Source organism: Lytechinus variegatus, chromosome 4 (assembly GCF_018143015.1).
Source record: "Lytechinus variegatus isolate NC3 chromosome 4, Lvar_3.0, whole genome shotgun sequence".
Classification (NCBI taxonomy): Eukaryota; Metazoa; Echinodermata; class Echinoidea; order Temnopleuroida; family Toxopneustidae; genus Lytechinus; species Lytechinus variegatus.
Genome location: NC_054743.1, coordinates 57676310 through 57702196, shown reverse-complemented (window position 1 = coordinate 57702196; position 25887 = coordinate 57676310). Strand labels below are relative to the sequence as shown.

Below are 25887 nucleotides of genomic sequence, written 5' to 3'. Positions count from 1 at the left end.
AAGTGTACCCCCTTCCACAGAGGAAGACTGGGCAACGATATCCTCTCAGTTGGAGTTGAGAGATGCTACCATAGCCTGGTGTGTGGCAATACCATCCTCCAGCACCTGAGAAGGGAACAAGAATGGTGAGATGTTCTTTTGACAAAACTTACAAGATATAGACAACTAAAAATCAGTGCTGTATTCCATGTTATTTTTGGTATACAGACCTAACTTGGAAGACAACTTTTGCTAAATACATGTAGGCCTTGCCACATTGAAATAAATGAAATGAAATTCCATCTTATCTAGCTGTTTGATATTGAATTATGTGTTCAATTTGACATTATTATCCTGCCTTCGTTTAGCCCTGCAGAGTTTTACAGGTACCCATTTATCTCACCCGGGTCGAGTGCAGCACAATGTGGATAAATTTCTTGCAGAAGGAAATTACGCCATGGCTGGGATTCGAAGCCATGACACTCTGTTTTAAAGTCAGAAGTATTGGGCACAATGCTATAACACAATTTCCATAGACTCCAGCCTGCATATATATGCAAACTCAGTCTCTTATGGGTTTTTAAAAAAAGTGAACGAAAAGCTTATGAAGGTAAAGTTTCTATTCTCTCTTTAAATTTCCCTTTCTGTCTCATCATCAATGCAATCAACCGTAATACATATCACCTCATGGCATATCACACAACATAATATAATCAAATATTGAATATAGAACTTAAATCAAACATACAAAGAGAATCGATTGATGATTTCCTATGTGTTGGTTGCATGTGTAAAAAGTATTGATTTGTCTGCCTTGCTCAAATTTAAGTATTGATTTTAAGTTTGGTGGCATGGACAATGGAATCAACCCATAGTGCACAGCACAGAAATCTGTTAGTTTTTAAAGGACAAGTGCACCCCAACAAAAACTTGATTTGAATAAAAAGAGAAAAATTCAACAAGCATAACACTGGAAATTTCATCAAAATCGGATGTAAAATAAGAAAGTTATGGCATTTAAAATTTTGCTTATTTTCAACAAAATAGTTATATGAACGAGCCAATTACATCCAATTGAGAGAGTTGATGACATCACTCACTCACTATTTCTTTTGCATTTTATTATATGAAATATTAAATATCGTTATTTTCTCGTCATTGTCATGTGAAATGAAGTTTCATTCCTCCCTGAACACGTGGAATTCCATTATTTTAACATTTTATGCTTCAGGCAAGGAGGTCCTAATCATCAAATTCGTAAAAATGAAATATTGTATAATTCAAACAATAAAAAAAACAATAGAAATAGTGAGTGACATCATCATTTGGATGTAACTGGCTCGTTCATGTAACTATTTTGTTGAAAATAAGCAAAACTTTGAAATGTCATAACTTTCTTATTTAACATCCGATTTTGATGAAATTTTCAGCATTGTGCTTGTCTGATTTTTCTCTATTGATTCAAATCAACATTTTTTTGAGGTGGACTTGACCTTTAATTCGCTTTCAGCATGACAAATTGTATGATCATATTTCTAGGATGATAATTACAATGATAATGAACTTGAAGGCACTTAACATGGATGTTGGAAGTTGAAAAAGCTCACATAAACTGATTAAATCTTTGCACACTGAATTAACTTTTGGGGAATAAGAATGATAATTGTTTCCATGTTATTTTCTTTGAATCAAGATTTCCACTTTGAACCATTGATACTGATGATTATTATATAGATTTTGTCCAAGAGCTTTTGCCCTTTATTAGCTTCTATAATATGAAGTTAGGTGAGGAACCTATTACGATTGTTGAATTTAATTGTACAAATGTGCAAAATTGTGACATCAGCGTGCAAATGAAATACATACACAATTACATTTTTAATTGAACCCTTCATCATAATTAGATTCAATCCTTCAAAATCCTTTAAAAAAAACCAACATACCTCATTCTATGTTGACAGAAAGAGTGTGTGCACACGCTTGCATTGTTTCAGCAAGTTTTCAGATTTAGTGACTGGCAATATTAACAAGGTTACCAAGATCTTCTGATGGCCAATTGGACTTCCAAACTGGTCTCTTAGTTTTCATTTTCCTTTGATTTTGTACTCTGTTAATTTTATGTTCGTTCTTGCAAACTGCAACTCAAAAATATCAAGGGTACAATTTCATTCATTCATTCATTCATTCATTTATTCATTCATTCATTCATTCATTTATTTAGTTATTTATTTATTTATTCATTCACTCACTCATTCACTCATGCACTCATTCATTCATTCTATCAATCAATCATTCATTCATTTATCTTTTATTTATTTTCATTTATTTATTTATCTATTATTATTATTATTATTTTTTTTTTTTTTTGGGGGGGGGAATAATGTACTGTTATTTCTCTATTCAGTATAAAACCACCAACACATCAGAATCAATACATGACTTAGCACAGGATCAAATTTTCTAACATTGAAAATACATTCAAAGCTCCTTTAAAGCATACTAGCATACATGCTCGTGTCATATATCAATTTACATGTGCGAGATGTAAAGCTCGCTATATTGGTCAAACCAAGCGTCATTATAAGACACGAGTACAGGAGCATCTGGGGAAGGACAAAAACTCCCATGTCTGGAGACACTTGCAATCGTCACCCCAGTGCTTGTTAGAATGCAATACCCACTGTTTCAAAATTCTCGATACTGCTCAAACAGATTTTCAACTAAAAATAAAAGAAGGGCTTTTCATCAAATGGAAACAACCTCAACTAAACCAACAGGTGTACAATTACCAAATAATGTTATCCATTTAATTTAAACCCACCCCTATCTGATAAATCCATAGACTTTGTAACTTTTTACTTCATTCCATTCAACAATTGCATTCCTTGTAATCCTGTGTAACTACATTCTTGAAATTTTTACTTGACATCTCAACTGTATAAATACCAATGACTCTGTTAATAATTTTCAGGCTGAGGATGAGGTGCGACACCTCGAAACATGTTCCGTTTATTAAAATGTTATGTTCTATTCTTTATTTTTGTCTTCAATTTAGTATCGTGTCGTTCTTTTGGAAGTATCATACTAAAATAAAATAAAGAATTTATCATTAATACTGTTAATGTGATTAATACACCATTCATCTGGGTAAAGCGCAGCACGATTTTGGTTTGTTTGCTCGTTGTTTTTTACTTCAATGAAACATAAAAAAAGAGAAAAGAACAGCTATTCAATGATGCTAACTCCTAAAATATTCAGAGAGATTAAAGGTTAAGCTTAAATTGAAAACTCTTTCAGAGTGTTTTGATACAAAAATGAAATTCCAACAAATATACTGGTTTGTTTACATCCAACACTTGCCTGCATCAAGCTCAACTACACTTCCTTCTTAAGTACTTACAAGGAAGTGATTCCTTCATTATTTGTACATAATAACTATAAAATTATTGCAACATGTGAAATACTATGGTGAAAGGATAAGAAAGTGAAAGAGCCAATTAGAATCTAAACTAAGTTTATAAATGGCAATTGGAAAGTCATTATGATGTCTTCTTTTAAGGTAATGCATCGTCTTAGATTCACAGTAAGCAAAGCTGCAAAAAAATTTACACAATCCACTGTTTTGTAGCTGTTTCGTGTACTAATCCCAATCTAGAAACATACAGTAAAATGGACAAAACTCAATATTTTCTGGCCATTTTTAAAGGACAAGTCCAACCCAACAAAAAGTTTATTTGAAATAAAAGGAGAAAAATTCAACAAGCAAAACACTGAAAATTTCATCAAAATCGGATGTAAAATAAGAAAGTTATGACATTTTAAAGTTTCGCTTGATTTCACAAAACAGTTATATGCACATCCTGGTCGGTATGCAAATTGGTAGACTGATGACGTCACCCACTCACTATTTCTTTTGTATTTTATTGCATGAAATGTTCTAATTTTCTCCTCCTTGTCAAGTGAAACAAAGTTTATTTCTCCCTGAACATGTGGAAATACCATTATTTTAACAGTTTATGGTTAAGTTAAGTTGGTCCTTATTGTCAAATTCATGAATAGTGAAATATTGTATTATTCAAACAATAAAAAACAATAGAAATAGTGAGTGATGGACATCATCGACTCTCTCATTTGCATATCGCTGAGTTGTGCATTTAACTGTTTTGTGAAAAATAAGCAAAACTTTAAAATGTCATAACTTTCTTATTTTACATCCGATTTCGATGAAATTGGCAGTGTTATGGTAGTTTGATTCTTCTCTATTGATTCAAATCAACAATTTTCTGGGGTGGACTTGACCTTTAAAAAGGACTACAAAATGGCTAGGTGCTCACTGTGATGCAATTAACAACTCAAATCTCCTTTGGTTACAGGGGTCTACGTTTTTGCAACATATATCTGATTCTCTGCGGAGTCGTGGTAAAATCAACAAACATGTCCATCTATTAAACGTTTTAAAGAGTTAACCAGTTTCAAAGCTGGTCTACATAACATCTTCATCACTTGACAACTTTTTGCAATGTGGTAGCCACATCTCTGCAACATTGCCACAATGTGTTAGAGATTGAGGAGTGGTCTTGGAAATGTCACAGCAACTGAAGAGTTACCTTTGAGATAAGATGTCCCTTAAAGATAAATAACAGTTGTAGTAACGATCTCAAAGTGAGTTTGAACAGAATCAAAGGAAATTACCACCAAAGTGTTTGTATTTATACATGCATGTATACATGTATGTGCCAAATAGCTCTGGAAGAAAATGCATAATTGCTGAGAAATGAGCATAACAAGCACAGAATTCCATCAAATGTCAGGTATCTTTCAAAGCAATATCAATACACTGTCCCTCATATGCTTTTCTGCATTAGCGATCATCAGGATTTCACAATTTTACAAAGATGAGTTTACATTAATGTACCAAATCTAGAAGTATGATTATATTTTAACAATTAACCTTGATTAAAAAGACTTTCTCATGAAATAATTGTTTGGTGCAACGACTGTACTTTCTTTTACCCTAAATTCTTTCATGAACCATCAATACTAACAATCTGGTCATCAGATTCAAACAGTTATTCTGCACACAAGGCATGCATATCCTCCACTCCCTGGGGAGTATTCCATGCAGTCGCCATAGGAGGCACTCACAGTACTGGACAAGCTACAATGACTTTCACATCCTACCAGCTACCCATTCAGCACCTGGGTGGAGGGTGGCAGCGGTGTGGATTGATGCCTTGCCAAAGGACGCCAGGCCATGCTGGGATTCAAACACACCACACAAACCAGCGATTACAAGGCGAGAGTCGGAACCACTACACCACGGCTCTTTCCTTGCAGAATAACCAATAATTTCACGCAAAATTAAAACATCTGAACCACCTATTGTATACAAAAAGTAACCCCAATATGAAATTCAGAGATCTATGTAACAAAGCATACATACCTCAGCAAAATACTACCGTTCGCCAGCCTGACAATATGCCATCCATATATTCCCTTCGGTATATGCCTGCTTTGTGTGTATATTCCATATGCTCCCCCTGGGGTATAATACTCTTCAATCGTGTCACTTATCCTCCGATGCGAGCTCCATTTGATTAATCTCTTATCCCCGCACATACACTTCAATGCTGTCTTATGCCTACATCAATACCACCTTTATTTACCAAGCCAACGACTCTCTCTCCCCTGAATATTTCGGAGCCTACCCCGCCTTTGGTATATATGTCCAAGCACTTGAAAATCTATCCAAATCGGGGTTGAGTCTATACTCCCAAGTTCATGCACTACATACCACACCAGTCATCCCACCAGCTGAATAAAACATCCCGATCAGTAATGCTAAACATATGTTCCTGAATGGCTAAATTGGCACCTTTAAGGAGGAGTCGTGATTAAAGGGAGGGAGGAGGAAAGCGGGTTGGACTGGCCGCCGCCGTGGAAACACCTTGATGTGGAAATGAAAACAGCTGTGGAAGTGGACATCACCCTGGCGCTATGCTGCCAGCAGGGGGAGTTTACGGGTTTATTGCCAGAGCTCGATCGCCTTGTGTGTGTTGAATATGAGGTAATGTTCCGAATGACTGGTTCATATTCAAGTTGAGGCTTTAATGAGGGCTATCCAATTTCTCAAGGCTGAGGGAGAGGAATAGCTTGTCGGCAGGTCGGTTGGTGAGTTATTCTATCAATGGGCTGACAGTGGTAGAATAGTATGAAGGTGTGAATATATTGTGCTTTGGTATTCATCGCTATTATCTCCTGTGTATCTTTCTCTTTCCATCTCTCTAAACAAGGCCCTTTCTTTCCTGTCTCTCTCTCTCTTTCTCTGTTTGTCTCTCTCCCTGTCTTTCTGCCTCTCTTCAATATTCTTGGTCTCTCTGCCTGTCTCTATCTGTATCTCTCTCTCTCTTATTTTTGTTTTGTCCTTGTCTTTCTCCTATAACCTAAATTCAATATCAAGAACATATAATATTGATATATTTTTTTTATAGAAAAAATAATACTTCTGATATGATATTTTCTTTTCTGTTATTCATTCATTCATCATCATCATCATCATCCTCATCTTCATCATCATTATCATCATCATCATCACCATCACCATCATCTTAATCACGATCATCATCATTCTCTTCATCAACATCATCATCATCATTCATCATCATCTTCATCATCAACATCATCATCATCATCCTCATCCTCATCACTATTATCATCATCGATATCATTCTAATTTGTTTTATTATTACTTTCATTTTGTATAAATTCTTTTATATTTTCATTCATTCATTTTTAATTTTGAAAAATTATATCCACTCATTTTTGTCTCTCCAAGTCCCAATCTAAGTCCTTTATAGCATGTAGGGTCAGGAAACTCAGTTACCAAATCACTTTAAATATCACTGCACTAACATCGAGCACATACTCAGTTGGGACGGAACTGAACATGAATATGTTACAAGTTACTGATTAACCCCATGCATTATCAATGAAACGGAATCATATATCATGTGCAGTGCTTGTCTGCCCTATCGGAGCATTCATATCAATTAGCTTCATGAGGACTCACAGACTTGCTTGCACGTTAGTCGGACATGTAAACATCCACGCATCTACTACCATCCTAAAAGTCAAGATACAGACAAAGTCCGATATTCATCTGAAAGACAATACAAAAATATAGAAATTCATGATTTTCCTTCTTTTAGGCCTAAAAAATTGTTTGCTAAATGAGGAGGCACACTGTAAAAACTGTGGTGTTAAAACTGACACCAACTGGTGTTAATAGACCACACCCTGAGGTGTAAAAATAACACCCTAGAGATTGAACATAACACCAAAGAGTGTAAATGTAACAACCATAGGTGTTGTAATAACACCTATAGGTGTAAAACTAACACCACCAATTTTTAAACACCGGTGTAAAATAACTGGTGTGGTCCTTTATGTACACCGGTTAACACCACGGTTTTTGCTGTGCACGATACTTCAATCGGTAGAGCAGTGTTTCGGATTCTGATAACCCTGGTTCGATGCCAATTTGGTGCGCCAGTGCCCTTTGGTAAAGCATTCACCAGGTCCCTCGGAGAGGATCTTAAGCCTTTGTTCCTCTGGTTGCTTGCTTACAAGCATTCATGCTTTTCTAAGCCATCAGATAGAATGAAAGTCAAAGCGTTATCTACACCATATGATCGACGAACTGTTACCTGTTCCACTTTATGGACATGAATACTGAGATGGCTAGTTATACAGCTTGTCAATGAATAACTCGAGGCTGACAAATGAGTTATGTTCTTCCAGGGTACTTACTTAAAATGTTAAAGGTAATTTTCAAGTTTTGATCATGATTTTGAAGAAACTGTCTCAAAGCAAGTTTTTCCCCCAGTATCGTGATTTTGAAGAATCTGCATCTACAGGATTGCGAAAGTCAAAAGCAGTATGTTTTTTTTGCATAAGCCTTCTTATTGGTTTGAGGCAGGAATCACAAGGAGGAAAGATGAATGTGAAAATCCGCCAATTGACAATATTTTTAAGGATGAATACAAAATATCTAAAACAATTGAATAACATGGGTTTTTTCTTCATTTTAAAGAAATAAAAATTCTTGCATCGTATTCTGTCCATAGATGTATTACACACAATTGTTGTCAATTTGGGGATAATCATATGATAAATTAAAATATATGCTGCGCTGGAATACTCGGTTTTGTACAAAGACAAATTTGTAATCAGTAAATACTAGATATAAAATGGGTTCCCTTAAAATATATTTTTATCAAATGCAAGAATTACAGAGAAGTACATGTACCCACATGGAGACAGTTCCTTAAGATGTGGGGTTGAGAACAGATTTTTAGTTATGCCTTTTTATAATTCTGATGTATTATGATGAACAGGGGTCGCAGGATCGGGGGGGGGGGCTCCTGATGAATAACATTTGAAGTTGTTGCCTCTCTCTAGATGGTCGAAACAATTCCTAAAGGGAGTGAGACTCTAAATCTCCTCGAATTGCTGCTCTACCACCAAGAAATTATGCTATTTTCATCAGAAACCTAATAATATCCTTTGACAAACATGTCATTATGGGTAAATCAAGGCCAAGTAATGTTATTCAAAAGTTGATGGGCCACTCTACAATCTGATTATTTTCTCACTCATGGAAATTTTTGTTTGTGTTTAATAATACCATTGGACAAAATTGAATCATCAGGCATATTGAATTCCTGCAACATGAAAAGTTTAATATTCAGTGCATCCCACAAAAATGATGGAAATTGACAAAAGACCCGTTATTGCAAAGCTTCAAGTTCCTCCTTTCTAAGGAGATTTCTCATTCACAAAGAAACGAGTGAGGAAAAACAATTTGAAGAAAGGAAATCAAAAACTTGCTCGGTAGGCGTTGTCTGAATTTCAAAAAGAAAATCAAATGTTTAAGAGGTTCAATATCTGATGTTTAATTTGATAGCTCAATCACAGAAAATGAATCATTTTTTTATCTGTGACGCACTGTATAAGCTTTGAATGATCAAGAATAATGAAACAATAACATGCAAAGCAAAAGACAAGACATTAGAAAATATCATTACTACCTAAATATATCACTGTAAAATCAACAATAAAATTAATATCTCACAATTTATGTGGGTATGAAAATTATCATTTCATTTTATATTACAATGTTGAATACTTTGGGGATTCCAGACATAGTTTAACTCTTACTGTGCCAGGTCCAATACCCCTCTAGTGCCAGGGATATTCGAGGAATCCTAAATTGACCGAAACGTAAGCAAAGACTGATTTTAAAACGGTCATAACTCTTTACCCGTACGTTGTATAACGAAACCTTCTACACATGAAATGATGCATGGTTCATGGACTTTATGATCATGTTATGACCTTTCAAATTTGCGTTTGGAAAAATTGAGAAAAGATGAAATATTTTACATCGTTTTTTTCAATAAGTAAAACCTAGAAAATTATGATTTCATGAACATTTCAAAGAGTAAATAACCCAAGGAATTGTAGAGATACCAAGAAATTAAGAAGATGAAATGAAAGTTCAATGTTTACCCTTTCAAATGACGTATCTATTGATGTAACTGAACAAACAAAAATGTGAAAAATAATGCTCTTTTGAATGAAATACTATTTTCCTATTCAAGTTATTTCCTCTGAAATACGAGAGGGTTTATACACACACAATTGAAACCATTCTTTTCCAAAAAAGGGCATTGTCGTCGATCAAGTGACCAATCGCAGCACAGCTGCGATCCCCACGCAAACACACACAATAATATATTAGAGCCATGTATCTTCACAGTGCAGCCAACCGTACCCTTACATTCGTGTAGTCTTCAAAACAAGACCCTTGTTTATTTAGAATGCGCGGTATTTCGCAACAAAATTATTGGTGCAGAGTAAATTTTATGTCATTTCTATTCTTGCCAATATTGTCGTAATGCAAAATATGCTTTAGAAAAATCGTAACCTGGATACGATTTGTGGTGTTCGATGCACTCAACTATATACTGTTTTGGATAATGTAGGCGATTTCTATCCAGTGTCGGCAACAAACATTTGCGACCCACTCAACGATCGTTCTATAGCATGAATCAGTGTAAACTTTGGTCATACTTTGTCAGGGTCTATTCGTCGTACATACGGGCTTTCATACTGTAACAAAGTCATTGCCAGTCACAAGGAGACAAAATATAGAACACTAAAGATGATATATTGAAATATAGATAAAGAGGGATCGGACAGATTCAATACTAATACCCCTTTCATAAACCTATGCGGATAATTCAATAAAAATTGCGTTCATAAACTCCGGAAATAATCCGCATTATTTTTACGAGCGCCCGTCCTGAAAAAGGAGGATAATCGTCATGGAAACCGCACACACCCCCTCCGATGCGGTTGCGTTTGAAAAGGGTGACCTTGTGACCGCTCCATGGCAATTACCCGCATTACTTTCGAAATGCGTTTATAAAGTCAAAATCTGGTCCCGATGCTGCTATTATGCCGATAATTGCAGCATCAAAATAATGCAGATAACTCTGGTCCTCTTCCGAATCTACGACCAAATTATGCTGCTATTAGCCGCATAATTGGGTTTATGAAAGGGGTATAACAGGTTTGGGGTGTAAAATCCCACAAAATGATGTGGGCGTTCTTGGCAAAGTACACAGAACTAGAAGAAAAAAAAATCGTGAATCAAGAAGAGGAAATGCAGATCAGTTACAAACTAAAAATCAATAAAAACTTTCAAAATGAAAATAATACCCTTTTCATAAACCTATCCTCCAATTAGCCGCCTAAGAGTAAAGCGGATAATATAATAAAAATTGCTTTCACAAAATCCGAAAATAAGCCTCATTATTTTTACGAGCGCCCGTCCTGAAAAAGGAGGATAATCGTCATGGAAACCGCACACGCCCCCTCCGATGCGGTTGTGTTGGAAAAGGGTGACCTTGTGACCGTACCATGGCAATTATCCGCAGTATTTGGAAATGCGTTCATAAACTCAAAATCTTGTCCCGATGCTGCTATTATGCAGATAATAGCAGCATCAAAATAATGCGGATAACTCTGGTCCTCTTCCAATTTTACGACCAAATTATGCTGCTATTAGCCGCATAATTGGGTTTATGAAAGGGGTATAAGCCTATTTGTTCTGTATTTCTGGTCTGCCCCCCCCCCCCGCCTAAAAAAAATGTGAGGTCAGTGATTTTTAGCCCTTTTTGTGATGACCCAGGTTGAATACAAAATTAAATGTATTTATTACAAAACATAATTCTCGCATCATCTTCATACGTTATCATTATTACGTAACTGATCTCACATCTCTATCTATCCATCTATCTATCTATCCATACCTGGGTAATTTGTATATTTGTTATGAAATAAAGATGATTTGTATAGAGAGGATATAAAGATCTCTGGAAAAAATATTTTTAAATATGATCATATCTGATCTTTGTAGCCTCATCTATGAAAGGATATTAATCTGAGCCAACTATGCATCTCGTACATGCCAAGGAATTGACAATAGATGCCGGATATTATTTTTCCTGCGGAAAATATAATGAAATATAAAATGAAAATATAATGACAATCTTAGACAAGAAAAGGGCCTCATTGCATATTTTGCCTTTGAATAATTGATTATTTTCAAACTTCATTTCATTCCGCGAGGCTTCATTTCGTTTCGCTTCGTGGAGCGTTGTGGCCCAGTGGATTAGTCTCCGGACTTTGAAACAGAGGGTCGTGGGTTCAAATCCCAGCCATGGCGTAGTTTCCTTCAGCAAGAAATTTATCCACATTGTGCTGCACTCAACCCAGGTGAGGTGAATGGGTACCTGGCAGGAATTTATTCCTTGAAATGCCACAGCGCTGTAAAAGGCTGCGGGGCTAAAGCCAGGGTAATAATATCCAAGTCCTTTGGAAGCGCATAGAGACGTTATTTATAATGTGTTATGCGCTATACAAGAACTGTCTATTATTATTATCATTTCATTCAGCGAGCGAGCATACATAGCAAGCGGTTTGAAAACAAGGCAACGGTCTTCGTCGACATGCCAGGAAGCCCTATGGGATCACTATTTGATATAAAATCGTAGCTGAACAGTGAAAGAACGATAAACATAACATGTAAAATTCACTCTGTGGACATTTCATGATGGGGGTGAAATATTCATTATATCTGTTTCGGCATTAAAAAGAATAATGTTCGACCAAAGTAGCCACCTGTCTGATAGCGACTACACGTTATTGTTCATGCCACCAAGTCATGAACAATAGATGCCCAGACTCCCTTTTATGAGGAATGTCTAATCCGCGCTCCCTCCTGACCTATTATCGAGGAAAGTAAATTAGCACAGGATGTTCATAGAAATCGGGCCACGCGCGCGTCTTTTGATTTGACAATTGAATACTTTCAAAGGTTCCGATACGAACAATAGCTTTTCTCTCCGTTGAGATCAAGATTAAAATTCCTCTGTCGCTTTCCCCAACACCTTCCATTGACTTATTGCCATTAAAATACATAATTTTTATTCAAATATTTGTTTCGACTTTAAGACATTTAGCATCAACAATATGCTTCAAATTTCCTGTAATCTAAATGATGATGATGATGATAGGGATGATGGTAAAGATGTCATGGATAATGTCGAGAATGATAACAAGAAATCAAGGGGGCAAAGAAAAATAGTTTAAAATAATTAAATCAACTTGTAGCTGAAGCCTATTTTGCATATTTAGAAATAAAGGATAAAGATGAAATTTAAGATTGAAGAAATGTATAGGCTATAATCCTTGACAAATCAAACATACAGAAAATTGAAAGATAAAAGAGGAAAAAGAAATAACGAAGCGATGGGGTGTGAAGGTAGAAATTACTAACAATTTGTAGAAAATTAGATCTTTATCATTTGTTGAACCTTTGTTTATTCAAATAATATGTTTGTAATGGATCATCTATCGGAAAAGTAAGATATTGCTTTCGACAATATCAGAGATTATATTTACTACACCTCTTATTTGTGATATCGATAATTACCCCGTCATTGAAACTATCAATGTAGTAAAAATTAATTTTACTTCCCCTTTCCTGAAAAAAAATGAAATGGACATCATTTGCTGTTCAAATTATATATAAGTGACACCACTAAACTTCTTTATAACGTGCATTGTCAATATTTTATTCATGCGGTAGGACTTATGCACAATCAACATACTCTATATGTTTGTATATTTAACATTTTCAATTATCAAATTTGCTTGATATATTTTTTTTTCATTTCGTAGTAATCCAGTTTATGCTACCAGATTTGCCATATAGAAAAATATCGAAATGATAATAATAATCAAAATAACGATAATGATAACAAAAATTATGATAATACTCACATACTAATAATGATAATAATAATAACAATAATAAATGAATAAATAAACAATGAGTGTGGTGATTGCAGTGCGACGAGAGTGGGAAATGACAGCCTTCTTTACTCATATATTCATAACGACAACAATTTTGTGAGAATGCAAAAAACAAAGTATAAAACCTCCCCCCCAAAAAAAAAAAAATCTCCCCCAAACCGTGCACATTTGCAGGCACAAAAAAGCCTTGACACAAGAATACTACCATACCGGCCTGCAAAAGACCAAATCGATAGCTCATGAATATTCATGTAACAATAGCGAATGGGCGAGTAGTGCTGGGTGAGGAACATCGTACCGCTCTGTCATTGGTCAATTCCGAGCTGAATGCCTTCGCACACTCGCCTTTCCTCTGCCGGTAGAAGTACTTTTTTTGCTACACACAACCGTTATATCACACGTTTCTATAGGGGAAATCCTGATTCAGATCGCGGCAATATCCAAAATCAACTCTTCAAAATAATGATGCAAAAATACAATTTTACTCAAAAAATGTCTATGTAAACCACTATTTTTTATGTGATAAAATGAATTGTGAATTCCTTGCCAGTATAACAACATAAAATACACAGAATATGGTGCTGATTTCCTGGCTGTAAAATTGGTTAAACAAAAAAAAGTTACTTGGGCACAAATAGCTGCCACCGGCAAGAGTGGCCTATGGTCACAAATAGCTGCCAATGGCGCTTAAAGAGTTAAAGACAAAATCAACAAAGGTTTTACCACAAATACTTGGATATGTAGGGAGCCTCTATGAAAATTCATGAATTTATTGAGATTAATTTCTAATGAATTCTTTCCAAAAAAAAAAAATGCTTTTATACAATTCACATTATGCATCTCTTAAACATCTTGCAGGATTCATTAGCATTTACAAGCAACAATGTTATGAACAGCTGGTTCAGAGGATACAAAATCGTTACTGGTAATCTTAGGGACAGTGATTTTCCGCGATCGCGGAAAACGGACGGAATTCACGGAAAAGGCCTTTTGAAACGGAAAGTGGCATTTCAAACGGAAATTCACGGAAAACGTATTTTCCCTCAAAATACACAGAATAGCAACAGAAATTACTCCAAAATAACAACAAAATGAGATTATTAAATGGCCACAAAACCCCAGAAAACACGATCTCACTTCGCTACAATCATGACAATTCACACATCGTGACTGCTCTCGACATCACCACACTCGAAAGTACAGGCGCCCGTACCCAGCCTGCCGCGCCGGGTTGAGCTTCATATTGCTTCATATCGCTCAACTGCATGGTCGTGTGTTGCTGCCCTCTACGTTTGAAGATGTAACAGCACGATATCGTGGTCTTAAAATCCAAGATGGCGGATTGGCGAAAGCCGTTGTCAGATGATAACGATGTCCAAAAACCCCCCAAATTGTCGATGAAATTTAATTTCACTGCGAAATAATGCTAATTATGTGAAAGGTGAGGATGTATGCATGCTAAATGTGATCGAAAAATTCTTAAATGCACCCGCATAGATCCGATTAGAACGGATTTTATTGTGTTGTTGGTCCAGTAGCAGATACAAATTTTGGCCTGTGCGAGTGTACGCCATGTGATTTTGCTATTCAATGTGTAAACGGAATTGTCACTTTTCCGTGTGTACAAAGTGTATGGGGAAACGGAATTTCCGTTTTCTGACAGGCTGAAACGGAATTTGAGATTTTCTGAAACGGAAAAGGCAATTTTTTGAACGGAAAATTACTGTCCCTATAATCTATCAAGTTAAATTGTGTGATTTACATGTACAATGCTGATATTTCCCAATCAAACCATTTTCTCATACATAAGAGAAATATAGTCTACAATGACCTTGTTCTTGGGAAGCAAAATTATTCTCAGCATCACATCTTTCATTTCATATCCCTGCACAGCGCAACGACACGTAAGTGAACATGTGGGACCACATGAACAAGCTAAACCCAGTGTTCATTCATGCACACACTCAGGAGTGACAGCTTGGATTGTATGAATATCAACCAATCAATGGACCCTAGGCTTCAGAAACCAGACAGCCGTGACATCTACAATTAAAACCTCGTTCAGAGATGACGACATCACATAGATCTATCGTTGATATGAGCTCCCCACAGGGGACTTATATTGGATGCCAATTTGAAGATTTTCACATGATCTTCCACTGATATGAACTCCCCACAGGGGACTCATATTAGTTGCCAACTTGAAGATGTTCACATGATCTACCACTGATATGAACTCCCCATGCGAGACTTATATTAGTTGCCAATTCAAAAATTTTGACATTAACTTGTGATTTGAACATAAAGGGGACTTAATAGCAGTAGCAGGTTTGACAAATTTTCCTTCATGTTGTCATTACAATGGGACTGTTATTGGTTGCCAATTTGAAGATTTTCCCATGGTCTTTAATTTCGACATGAACTCTGCACACAATACTGGTTGCCATGAATTTCTCATGATCTACCACTGATACAAACTAATCAAAAGCGGCTTGCATTGGTTGCCAATTTGCAAAATTTAGATATGAACTACTCCAGATATGAACTCCCCACAGGGGACTGCAGTTACTATTAATGCAAGTTTGAAGATTTTGACATGAATAATAACTCTATACAGGAGACTAAATTGGTTGCCAATTTGAAGATTTTGACAAGAATTTGGGGGAAAACTCAATGAAAAGTTTTGTTCACTGACCAATTTCCTCTCAGCCAATCAAATGCAAGGATTTCAGCAGCTTATTACAGACATCAGTGAAAAATCACTGTGTTTCATTAAATGCTTCCAAGATGTGAACTCTCTATAGGAGACTTGGTTGCTGATTTGCAGATTATAACCTGATCTACTCCTGATATGAACTCATTATAGGGGAAAACTATCAGTTGCCAATTTGCAGATTTCAACAAGATTCACCGTGATACATATTGTATGATCTCATCTCTGGGGAATAATATTAGTTGCCATTTGCAGATTTCAACGTGATCTAGTTCTGATATAAGCTCATCGGTTCCATGACATTTTCTACATCGATAATTGTTTCAGTGAAATATCTGCACGTTGAGCCAAACATAATATCTACCGGCCGAACTAAATAAACCCCAACCCTTATCTTTACATTACTAGTATTCTGAACCAAGACTCTATTACAGTCCTAATTCTAAACCTGGGCCCTCTGAGATATTAAGACCAAAGCAAATGTCGCAAGAGCAATTGTCGTATGCCTAACTCACCCTGGGCCCTCTGAGATATTAAGACAAAAGCAAATGTCGCAAGAGCGAATGTCGTATGCCTAACTCACCCTGGGCCCTCTGAGATATTAAGACCAAAGCAAATGTCGCAGGAGCAAATGTCGTATGCCTAACTCACCCTGGGCCCTCTGAGATATTAAGACCAAAGCAAATGTCGCAAGAGCAAATGTCGTATGCCTAACTCACCCTGGGCCCTCTGAGATATTAAGACCAAAGCAAATGTCGCAAGAGCAAATGTCGTATGCTTAACTCAACAAAGGGAGACTAGAGCAGTATGTCTTTTGTAATTTGCTTCATTACCCTATTCAAACATTGCTGGTGCTCAAGCTTTCCTAATAATGATATACCGATCCAATCCTTTCAAAATCATTGCTGTCTATATTATTAAGAGAAACATTAAGTCTTATTTCTTTTTTATGAATGAAGCAACAGTTACAATTTCTGAGTAAAAAACATCTCTGATGACTAGATTCATCATTTTTTTTTAAAGAGAGAAATATTCCCAAGTTCAACATCTTTGCTAACTAGTATTCATTTTATGCAATATGCATCAAATGCAAATTTCTAGTCAAACCATTCTGTAAAAAAAAGTTTAGCAGATACATATATTAACTCATGCAAATGGTTAAGTAAATAATGTAAATAATACCAATTAATAAATCAAAATAATAATTAAATTTTGAAATTATGTCACATTCCCATCCAGCATATCAGCAGAAAATAAGAATAAATTCCAAATGATTTGAAGAGTGAAAAGAAGTTGCAATTCATGCCGTGCATTTCCCATTTCTCCTAACGAAAGTATCGATGTTAGAAAAACATAAGAAAAATAAAACATAAGCAAAGAAGTCCATATGAAGGACTCATTCACAAAATAAACTGTGTTTGATCAATCATGCCAATAACTTTGGAAGCTACAAGAAAAAAGATATGGGAATAACCCTGGTGGGTATGCAAGAAAAGTACCAACAAAAAAGACTGAAATGGGAATACGACAAATGAAGAGGATGTCAAAATTTGATCAAACATGTCACTCAAAGCAAGAGAGTGGTAGTCTTTCCACTCACGGTCCAATTTCTCTGATTTCCACCCGTTATTTCCAATTTGCCAAAATGCATTGTGATAAATGCGCTAAATGCGTTTGATCTGATCCGTCCCGAGACATGCAAGGGCATGCACATTTTTACCGTTGCCATGGCGATTCAACAGCAGAATGGATGCCAGGGTTATATGGGTGAACTGGGTGCTGTATTGGGGGGGGGTAGGCAGAGGGGTGGAGGAGTGACATTAGAAGCATTTGGTAGTTTAAGATGATGAACAAAATACTCGGTTACAGCTATATTTCCGTGTTTATCAAATTAATGTGAATTAATCATCATTTATGAATTCCAAGACAAAATGATTATATTGCACTTTATAGAAGTGTTGTGGCAGTAAAGCTTGATTTACTTTAATAAGATGATGAATACTTCTGCCATATTACAGTGGAAGGATTATTGCTGATGTGGTTTATGGTACACCATGTGTGTTATAGAAACAGTGGATAGAAGAGAAGAAATGGATAGGCGAGAAAGTGTCAAATCTCCACTTTCTTGCCTATCCATTTCTTCTCTTCTTCTATCCACTGTTTCTATAACACACATGGTGTACCGTAAACCACATCAGCAATTGTACATGCCACCATGCAAACCTTCAAACTACAGTGGAAGGAGTTCACATTTACAGGGATTGCATCATAAATGAATAATGAGCATATGATGATTCTACTTCACATTTATGGGAAGAACGTGGCATAGAAATGGTTGAAACAGATTGACTATGAGGCAGACCTGCCTACATCTGGGAATGAAAAATTGTATTCTGTGATAAAAAAAATGTATTTTTCCCCCCAAAAGTGTATTTCATAATAAAATGCATGACGCCCTCGCTCATCGCGGCGCTCAAGCTGAATGCAAGCTAAAATGCGCACTGCTCTTGCAGATGAAAAAAAACACATTGAAACATGTGTATATCTCACCCTGGTTTTAACAAAATGATAAAACAAACAAGTTACCTAAAAGTCACATTGATCTCATAACCATATTTGTGTAAGTTTTATGAAATAGAGACATATATAGATGATTTTTCTCAATATATTAAGATTAAAAAAAACAAGAAATTAATAAAAGAAACAAGTGGAATGCCTCTGGCCGTCTCACCTGCATCACGCGGTTCAATATAGCAGCAGTGCTGACTTTGCATACTACTCTAACTCGCACAAGATGTTCAGTGATACATGATTACTCTTATGTCCTCTTTTTATGAACTAGACCAATAAACTTACAGAGATATGATGGTTATTCAACAAAAAACCCCAACATGGCCAAAGTTCATTGACCTTACATGACCTTTGACCTTGATCATGTGACCTGAAACTGGAACAGGATGTTCAGTGATACTTGATTACTCTTATGTACAAGTTTCATGAATCAGATCCATAAACTTTCAAAGTTATGATGGTAATTCAACAGATACACCCAATTCGGCTAAAGTTCATTGACCTTTGACCTTGGACATGTGACCTGAAACACGCGCAGGATGTTCAGTGATACTTGGTTACTCTAATGTCCAAGTTTAACGAACTAGACCAATAAACTTTCAAAGTTATGATGGTAATTCAACAGATACCCCCGATTCGGCCAAAGTTCATTGACCCTAAATGACCTTTGACCTTAATCATGAGACCTGAAACTTGCACAAAATGTTCAGTGATGCTTGATTACTATTATGTCCAAGTTTCATGAATCAGATCCATAAACTTTCAAAGTTATGATGGGAATTCAACAGATATCCCCAATTCGGCCAAAGTTCATTGACCCTAAATGACCTCTGACCTTGATCATGTGACCTGAAACTTGCACAAAATGTTCAGTGATGCTTGATTACTATTATGTCCAAGTTTCATGAATCAGATCCATAAACTTTCAAAGTTATGATGGGAATTCAACAGATATCCCCAATTCGTCCAAAGTTCATTGACCCTAAATGACCTTTGACCTTGGTCATGTGACGTGAAACTCATGCAGGATGTTCATTGATACTTGATTAACCGTATGTCCAAGTTTCATGAACTAGGTCCATATATTTTCTAAGTTATGATGACATTTCAAAAACTTAACCTCAGGTTAAGATTTCGATGTTGATTCCTCCAACATGGTCTAAGTTCATTGACCCTAAATGACCTTTGACCTTGGTCATGTGACATGAAACTCTAATAGGATGTTCAGTAATACTTGATTAACCTTATGGCCAAGTTTTATTAACTAGGTCCATATACTTTCTAAGTTATGATGTCATTTCAAAAACTTAACCTCAGGTTAAGATTTGATGTTGACGCCGCCGCCGCCGCCGTCGGAAAAGCGGCGCCTATAGTCTCACTTTGCTTCGCAGGTGAGACAAAAACGAACTGCCGTATTTTGGTTGCAAAAACGTACTAACTACGCCCAACACATATTGGTTGGCAGGTCTGAAGAGTTATTGGAAGATGAATGAAATGGCAATAACACCTACTGTGAAAATGCTGCATGTAAAAGAGGCTAATTACAGCTATCTTAACTATTTCACCCATTTTCTACCAGAGCCAGCTGGTTCCAGTACAAAATTAAATCATATTACAGAATTCAGTACACAGCAGTTGAAACTCGATTAGACCAATGCACATGACATTGTTCCGAATGGATAATCATATTGTGAATAACTCCAAATACAATGCCTTTTTATACCCAATGGCAAGCGCATCGCAATCAACTGAATGATAGATTCTACTTTATTCATGCGATCAACTCTTGCCCTACCCCCAGCTGAAATTATGTACGCCTTGTTGCTGCTACCCATATATTTGATAGACAATTAATGAAGGGTATTCAATCATCTTTGCAGTCATCAATACAATAGCTCGTTGTTGAATGCTGGTATACGATGTGAATTACATCAGAGTAAAATAATTACACTTTTTTGCAATATGAATATGATCCGGCAAGATGGTGGACTGGTGGCACAGGTTATTTATAAAAAAAGGGACATCAGTACAAATATTTCATAGTGTGGGACTTAAATGGATGGTCCAGGCTGGAGATATTTATATCTCAATAAATAGAGTAAAATTCACGAAGCAAAATGCTGAAAATTTGATCAAAATCCGATAAATAACAAAATTATTAAATTTTATAGATTTGTACTTTTCTGGTGAACAGTTCTAGGCATGTCTTCATGAATATTCATTAGATGGGCTCATGATGTCACACCCCCACTTGTCCTTTTTTTTTAAATTACAGTATATGAAATTAGGTTTATTCAAAATTTTTCTACCAAGATCTAAAACAACTGGATTGACAACTGATTATTGCACTAGTTATTCATCGCGGCAATAAAGACACATCATTTACTCAAGTATGAAAAGAGTATGAAAAAATGAAACATTTATGATTTCATGTAATAACATAAGACAAAGGAAAGTGGGGATGTGACATCATCAGCCTACCTAATGAATATTCATAACGATGTGCATATAACTGTTTAAAAAAAATATTGATTGATATCAAAATTCAATAACTTTGTTATTTGTTATCCGATTTTGATGAAATTTTCAGCATTTTGCTCTGTGAATTTCACTCTATTTATTTAGATATAAATATTTCAGCCCACACCATCCCTTTAATCATACAGTGAAACAGTTGATTTTCTATACACTGTAGCCTCATGAAGTTAATCATAAATGCAACTTTGTAGGATCAAACTAAAAATTAGATAAAGCAGAATCCACTAAAATGAATACACACATATGTTTAATTTGTATTCATAAAAATATGTGCCAATCGATGCTGGTAGAAATGAGTTGATTGCTGAAAAGTGTGTAAGATACTGTAACGATAGCATTCCAGCAAGGTGTCAAGCCTTTTCCAAAACAATTATAATACACTGTCCCACATGTGCTTATCTGAGTTGGTAATCACCAGATTTTGCTTCTCAGCTTAGATGAAATGATTTCACAAAGCTAGATTTTTATAGATTTCCTCGATCTAGATCTTCAATATATTTTTTTGTTTTTAATAACATTTTATTTTCTCCCTCTTTCGAATCAATAAGCTAACAATCACAATTCATATAAATCAAGATTTTGTACATGTATATGAAACAAATAAATATATCAATATCAATGAGATTACAAATTTTCAAAATCATTACAAATGAAGTTCACTGCCCAATAATATTTCTCTTCCATAGCAATGTGAAAGCAGAGGGGGAAAAACATATCAATCGACAAATAAAAAACAGACTTTGTAAAGATGACTTTTTTCCTGATCAGAAAAATAGAAATAATCTCTTTTGCACATAATTATACAAGAAAAAAGAGGATAAAAGATTTTAAAGGTAATTAGAGTAAGGTTATTAGCCTTAAAAAAAGATATGGACATAATTAACCTTGAATTTTAAGACTATTTATAAATCATGGTTTGCTGTGACTTCTTTAGTTGATCCTCAACTCAGGTATTACACAATGTAGGTGTTGAGGGGTAGAGTTGTTGTGGCTCAGAGGATAAGTCTTTGGACTTTGAGAAGGCATTTATCTACATTTGCCTCTCTCCACTCATGTGTAGTAACTGGATACCTGGTAGGAAGGAATTTCTTGAATGCTTAAAGCACCTGATCAGACAAACAGTGCCAAGGCCAGGGTATAGAAGCACTGTTGCAAGCGCTATATGAATGTTGCAAGTAACCAGCCACCAAAAAACCAACAATAAGTTGCGAGGGAAGGTTCTCTGTAAATGGCCAAAAAGCATTGAATACTATTTTTTCTAGACTGCTTGGAAGTTTTACAGAGAAGGCACAGTTTGCATATTTTATGCTTGAGTGAAAACCCCAAACTTCACGCCTTGCTTTCTCTGACTTCCTTGAAGCACTCACTGAATACCTTCTGCATTCAATCAATAGTACTTGGGTGGGTTATTTTGGACCAACTTTGACAGGTTAGGTATCATTTCAAAGAGACGAATGATGTACATGTAACTTCTGAAGGTTTCCATTGCAAAAAGAAAAGTGTAGGTTTCACAGTACACCATGCATCTTTCTTGGGCAAGTGTTGGTCTTGAAAAGGACGTTTCGACAAGTATGTTCTTGTCGCCTTCAGAAGAATGAGCAAACTTTGTAAAAGCAGGCCTTATACATGTATACTCTGTCAAAGTGCCATATGCACTGCACCTTGCAGCGCACATGTCTCTGATTGGCTGGATAAGTCACATATGTGCCCAAGAAAGATACATGGTGTACCGTGAAACCTACTACACTTATCATTTCAGAGTTTAGGATGTGCTCTTTCAAGCTGAATTAAAGTCTCAATTTTTATTTTGGGCAACTCATTGCTGGTTTTGTGGGTGGATGATCACATAAGGCACGACTGGTTAAAGTTCTTACCGGTTGATGATTGCATGCTTTCTCTACGTGAAGCCTCCCGTCTGCTCTCTTGCTATCCTGAATGGTCCTCTCTGCTTCCGATAACCATGATGCTAAATCTCTCATATCACAGTGAAACTGCCTCCACTGGTCGAAGCATCGCTGGAATTGACTGCAAGAGAACAAGATACCGTCATCTCAAAAGAAATGCTCACCAATATTTATGCCGTCCCACGCCCAAAAGAAGCAGCCCTAATTTTTTTCACAAGAAATTGCCTTTTCATGATTATTTATATTTCTTGTATGCTATACATGATGGTAAAAGAATTGGAGTCAACACAGCCCCCAATCTTTGGAATATAGATGTTTAAAAAGCAAGCAACAATGACACATTTTCCCCATTTCCACGGATGTGTTGGCTCAGTTGGTAGAGCGTCCATCTCACAACTGGGAGGTCGGGAGTTCAAACCCCAGCAGTGTCAGACCAAAAGACGTTAAAAGATGGGAGTTGCTGCTACCCTGTTTGGCATTCAACAATTAAAGGGACAGAGCCTTGTTGATCTGGTGCTGAACAGCAACTGCCCAGCCTACGATCAAAACAATTTTTTTTAGAGTATTTCATTTCCGATGTCTATTTCGAACAATAAATTATGGATTTTCATTTTTTTTTCATTTTAAACAATCCACAGAGTTACATCCTCAGTCCATAGAGTGGGGGTTTCGGATTCCGGTGACCTGGGTTCGATTTCAACTTGGTGCCCTTTGGTAAGGCATTCATCCTCATTACCAGGTCCCTCAGAAAGAACCTTAAGCCGTAGGTCCTCTGGTTGCTTGCTTACAAGCATTCATGCTTTCTAACAGCAATTAGGTATAAAAATCACCACCACCACTACCTTCCTTTTGTCCTGAGATGGCAGATTTCATCTTACACAAATGATATGCATCAACAAGGGCAATAGTACTACTAATAATGTGTACAAGGTTATTTTGGAACAGTTTTAACACCAATGAAACAAAGCCAATTACTCCACAGGTATCAGATATTTCTATATTCTATGATTCCATGTTCCTTTGTCTGTCTGTCTGTCATTCTCCCTCTCTTTATATATGTACAGTCTGTTTTTCTGTCTGTCTCCATCTTTCTGTTCAATATCTTTCTATCTCTTTCTGTCTTGATCTGTATGTGTCTTTTCATGTCTGTCTGTCTGCCTGTCTGTTTATCCATTTTTTTCCCTTTCTCACTGTCTCATTATTTCTTCCTTTCTCACTCTGTCTGTTTCCACCTTCCCCTCTCTCTCTCTTTCTGTCTCTCAGTGTGTCTTCTCTGTCTGTGTGTCTGTCTGTCTGTCTCTCACTCACACTCATTCTCTTATAGACTTACCCATGTTTTTCTTCATATTCTCTATTGAGTCTTTGCCAGTTCTCTCTGAGGCGATCCGTCACCTCCTGAATATCTTTGCGTTGCACCTCTCTCTCAGTCTGTCTGTCTCACACACTCACACTCTGATAGACTTACCCATGCCTTTCTTCATATTCTCTATTGAGTCTTTGCCAGTTCTCTCTGAGGCGATCCATCACCTCCTGAATCTCTTTGCGTTGCGTTGCACCGACCTGAGACACCGCCACATGCTCCTTCTCTTTCACCGACTCAATGGACGGAGCCAAGTCATCCAACGATTCCTTGATAGCCTGTGCAAAAGATTAAACAACTGTTATTCATGAGGAATATATACCCAATATGTTCATCCTTATTATTAGAGGCAGATCCAAGATTTTCATAAGGGTGGGGGGCACATTTTCCCGCGGGGAAAAAAGGTCATCACTTGTGTATGGATGACATATTCCTCTTACTATATTTGCTGCAACTTTTAAGGGGGGGGGGGCACATTTGTGTAAGACCGGCATATTTACATTAACAAAATAATGACAATGACTCTCAAAGGGGGGGGGGGCACGGGCTTGATGTGCCCCCCCCCCCTGCTGGATCCGTCACTACTTATTATCTTTCTTCTTATTAAACTTTATGCATCCATACAATAGCTCCACAACAGGGTAAGGGATAGGAAGAACTTAAAATTATTTCATGTTACAAATAAAGTTTCTCTTTCTCACATTTGTTTTCTGATTTATAGTTGTATCTGTTTGGGCTTGTGCAGTGTATTCAAATTCCATTTGACATATTTTTTCTGTTTGTAAATTCAATTCAATTCAATTTCAATATTTCACGATATCAATTTTTCAAGAATTGGGTATTCACAGAATAATTTTCAGTTCAATGTTTAAAAACAATTGCTGGTGTTTAGATTGAGCTCACAAGGTGTTGAGCTATCAAGTATCATTTCCATGAAACTACATTTGGTGTTGGAGCTATGTGAGCCTCTCAACATCAACATTTACACAAACACCAACAATACCATTAATATCAACTCCAACATCTGTCAAATCCATCACCATCATCACTATCAGCAGTAACACACCAACACCAACATCAAAACCATCACACCAAAACTAAGACACAAACACCAACACCATAACCACCACCAACACTAACACACCAACATGAACACACCAACATGAACACTATCACCACCATCAACACCAAAATACCAACACTAACACCAACTGGTTGTAACTGTCTACTGGTTATGTACATGAGCAAGGAAGCTCTCCGCACCAAGTCCAGGTGAGGTCCGAAGGGAGTAATCAATGAATCAATGAGAACGTTATCATATCATATCACGCTTTATGACCATTCTCAAAGAGATCGCATCCCTGAAATGCAGAGAT

The 25887-nt window shown here is 36.4% G+C and overlaps 1 protein-coding gene across 1 annotated transcript; it reads right to left on the bottom strand.

The window, feature by feature from the left end:
- Positions 1–6: 6 nt before the first annotated feature.
- Positions 7–25554, bottom strand: LOC121413103 (utrophin-like). The gene is made up of 4 exons (XM_041605868.1): positions 25498–25554; positions 24617–24789; positions 23122–23272; positions 7–105 (listed from the first exon to the last, which is right to left on the bottom strand). The coding sequence occupies exons 1-4, from the start codon at positions 25552–25554 to the stop codon at positions 46–48; spliced, it is 441 nt and encodes a 146-aa protein (XP_041461802.1). The 3' UTR covers positions 7–45.
- Between the last annotated feature and the right edge of the window lie 333 nt (positions 25555–25887).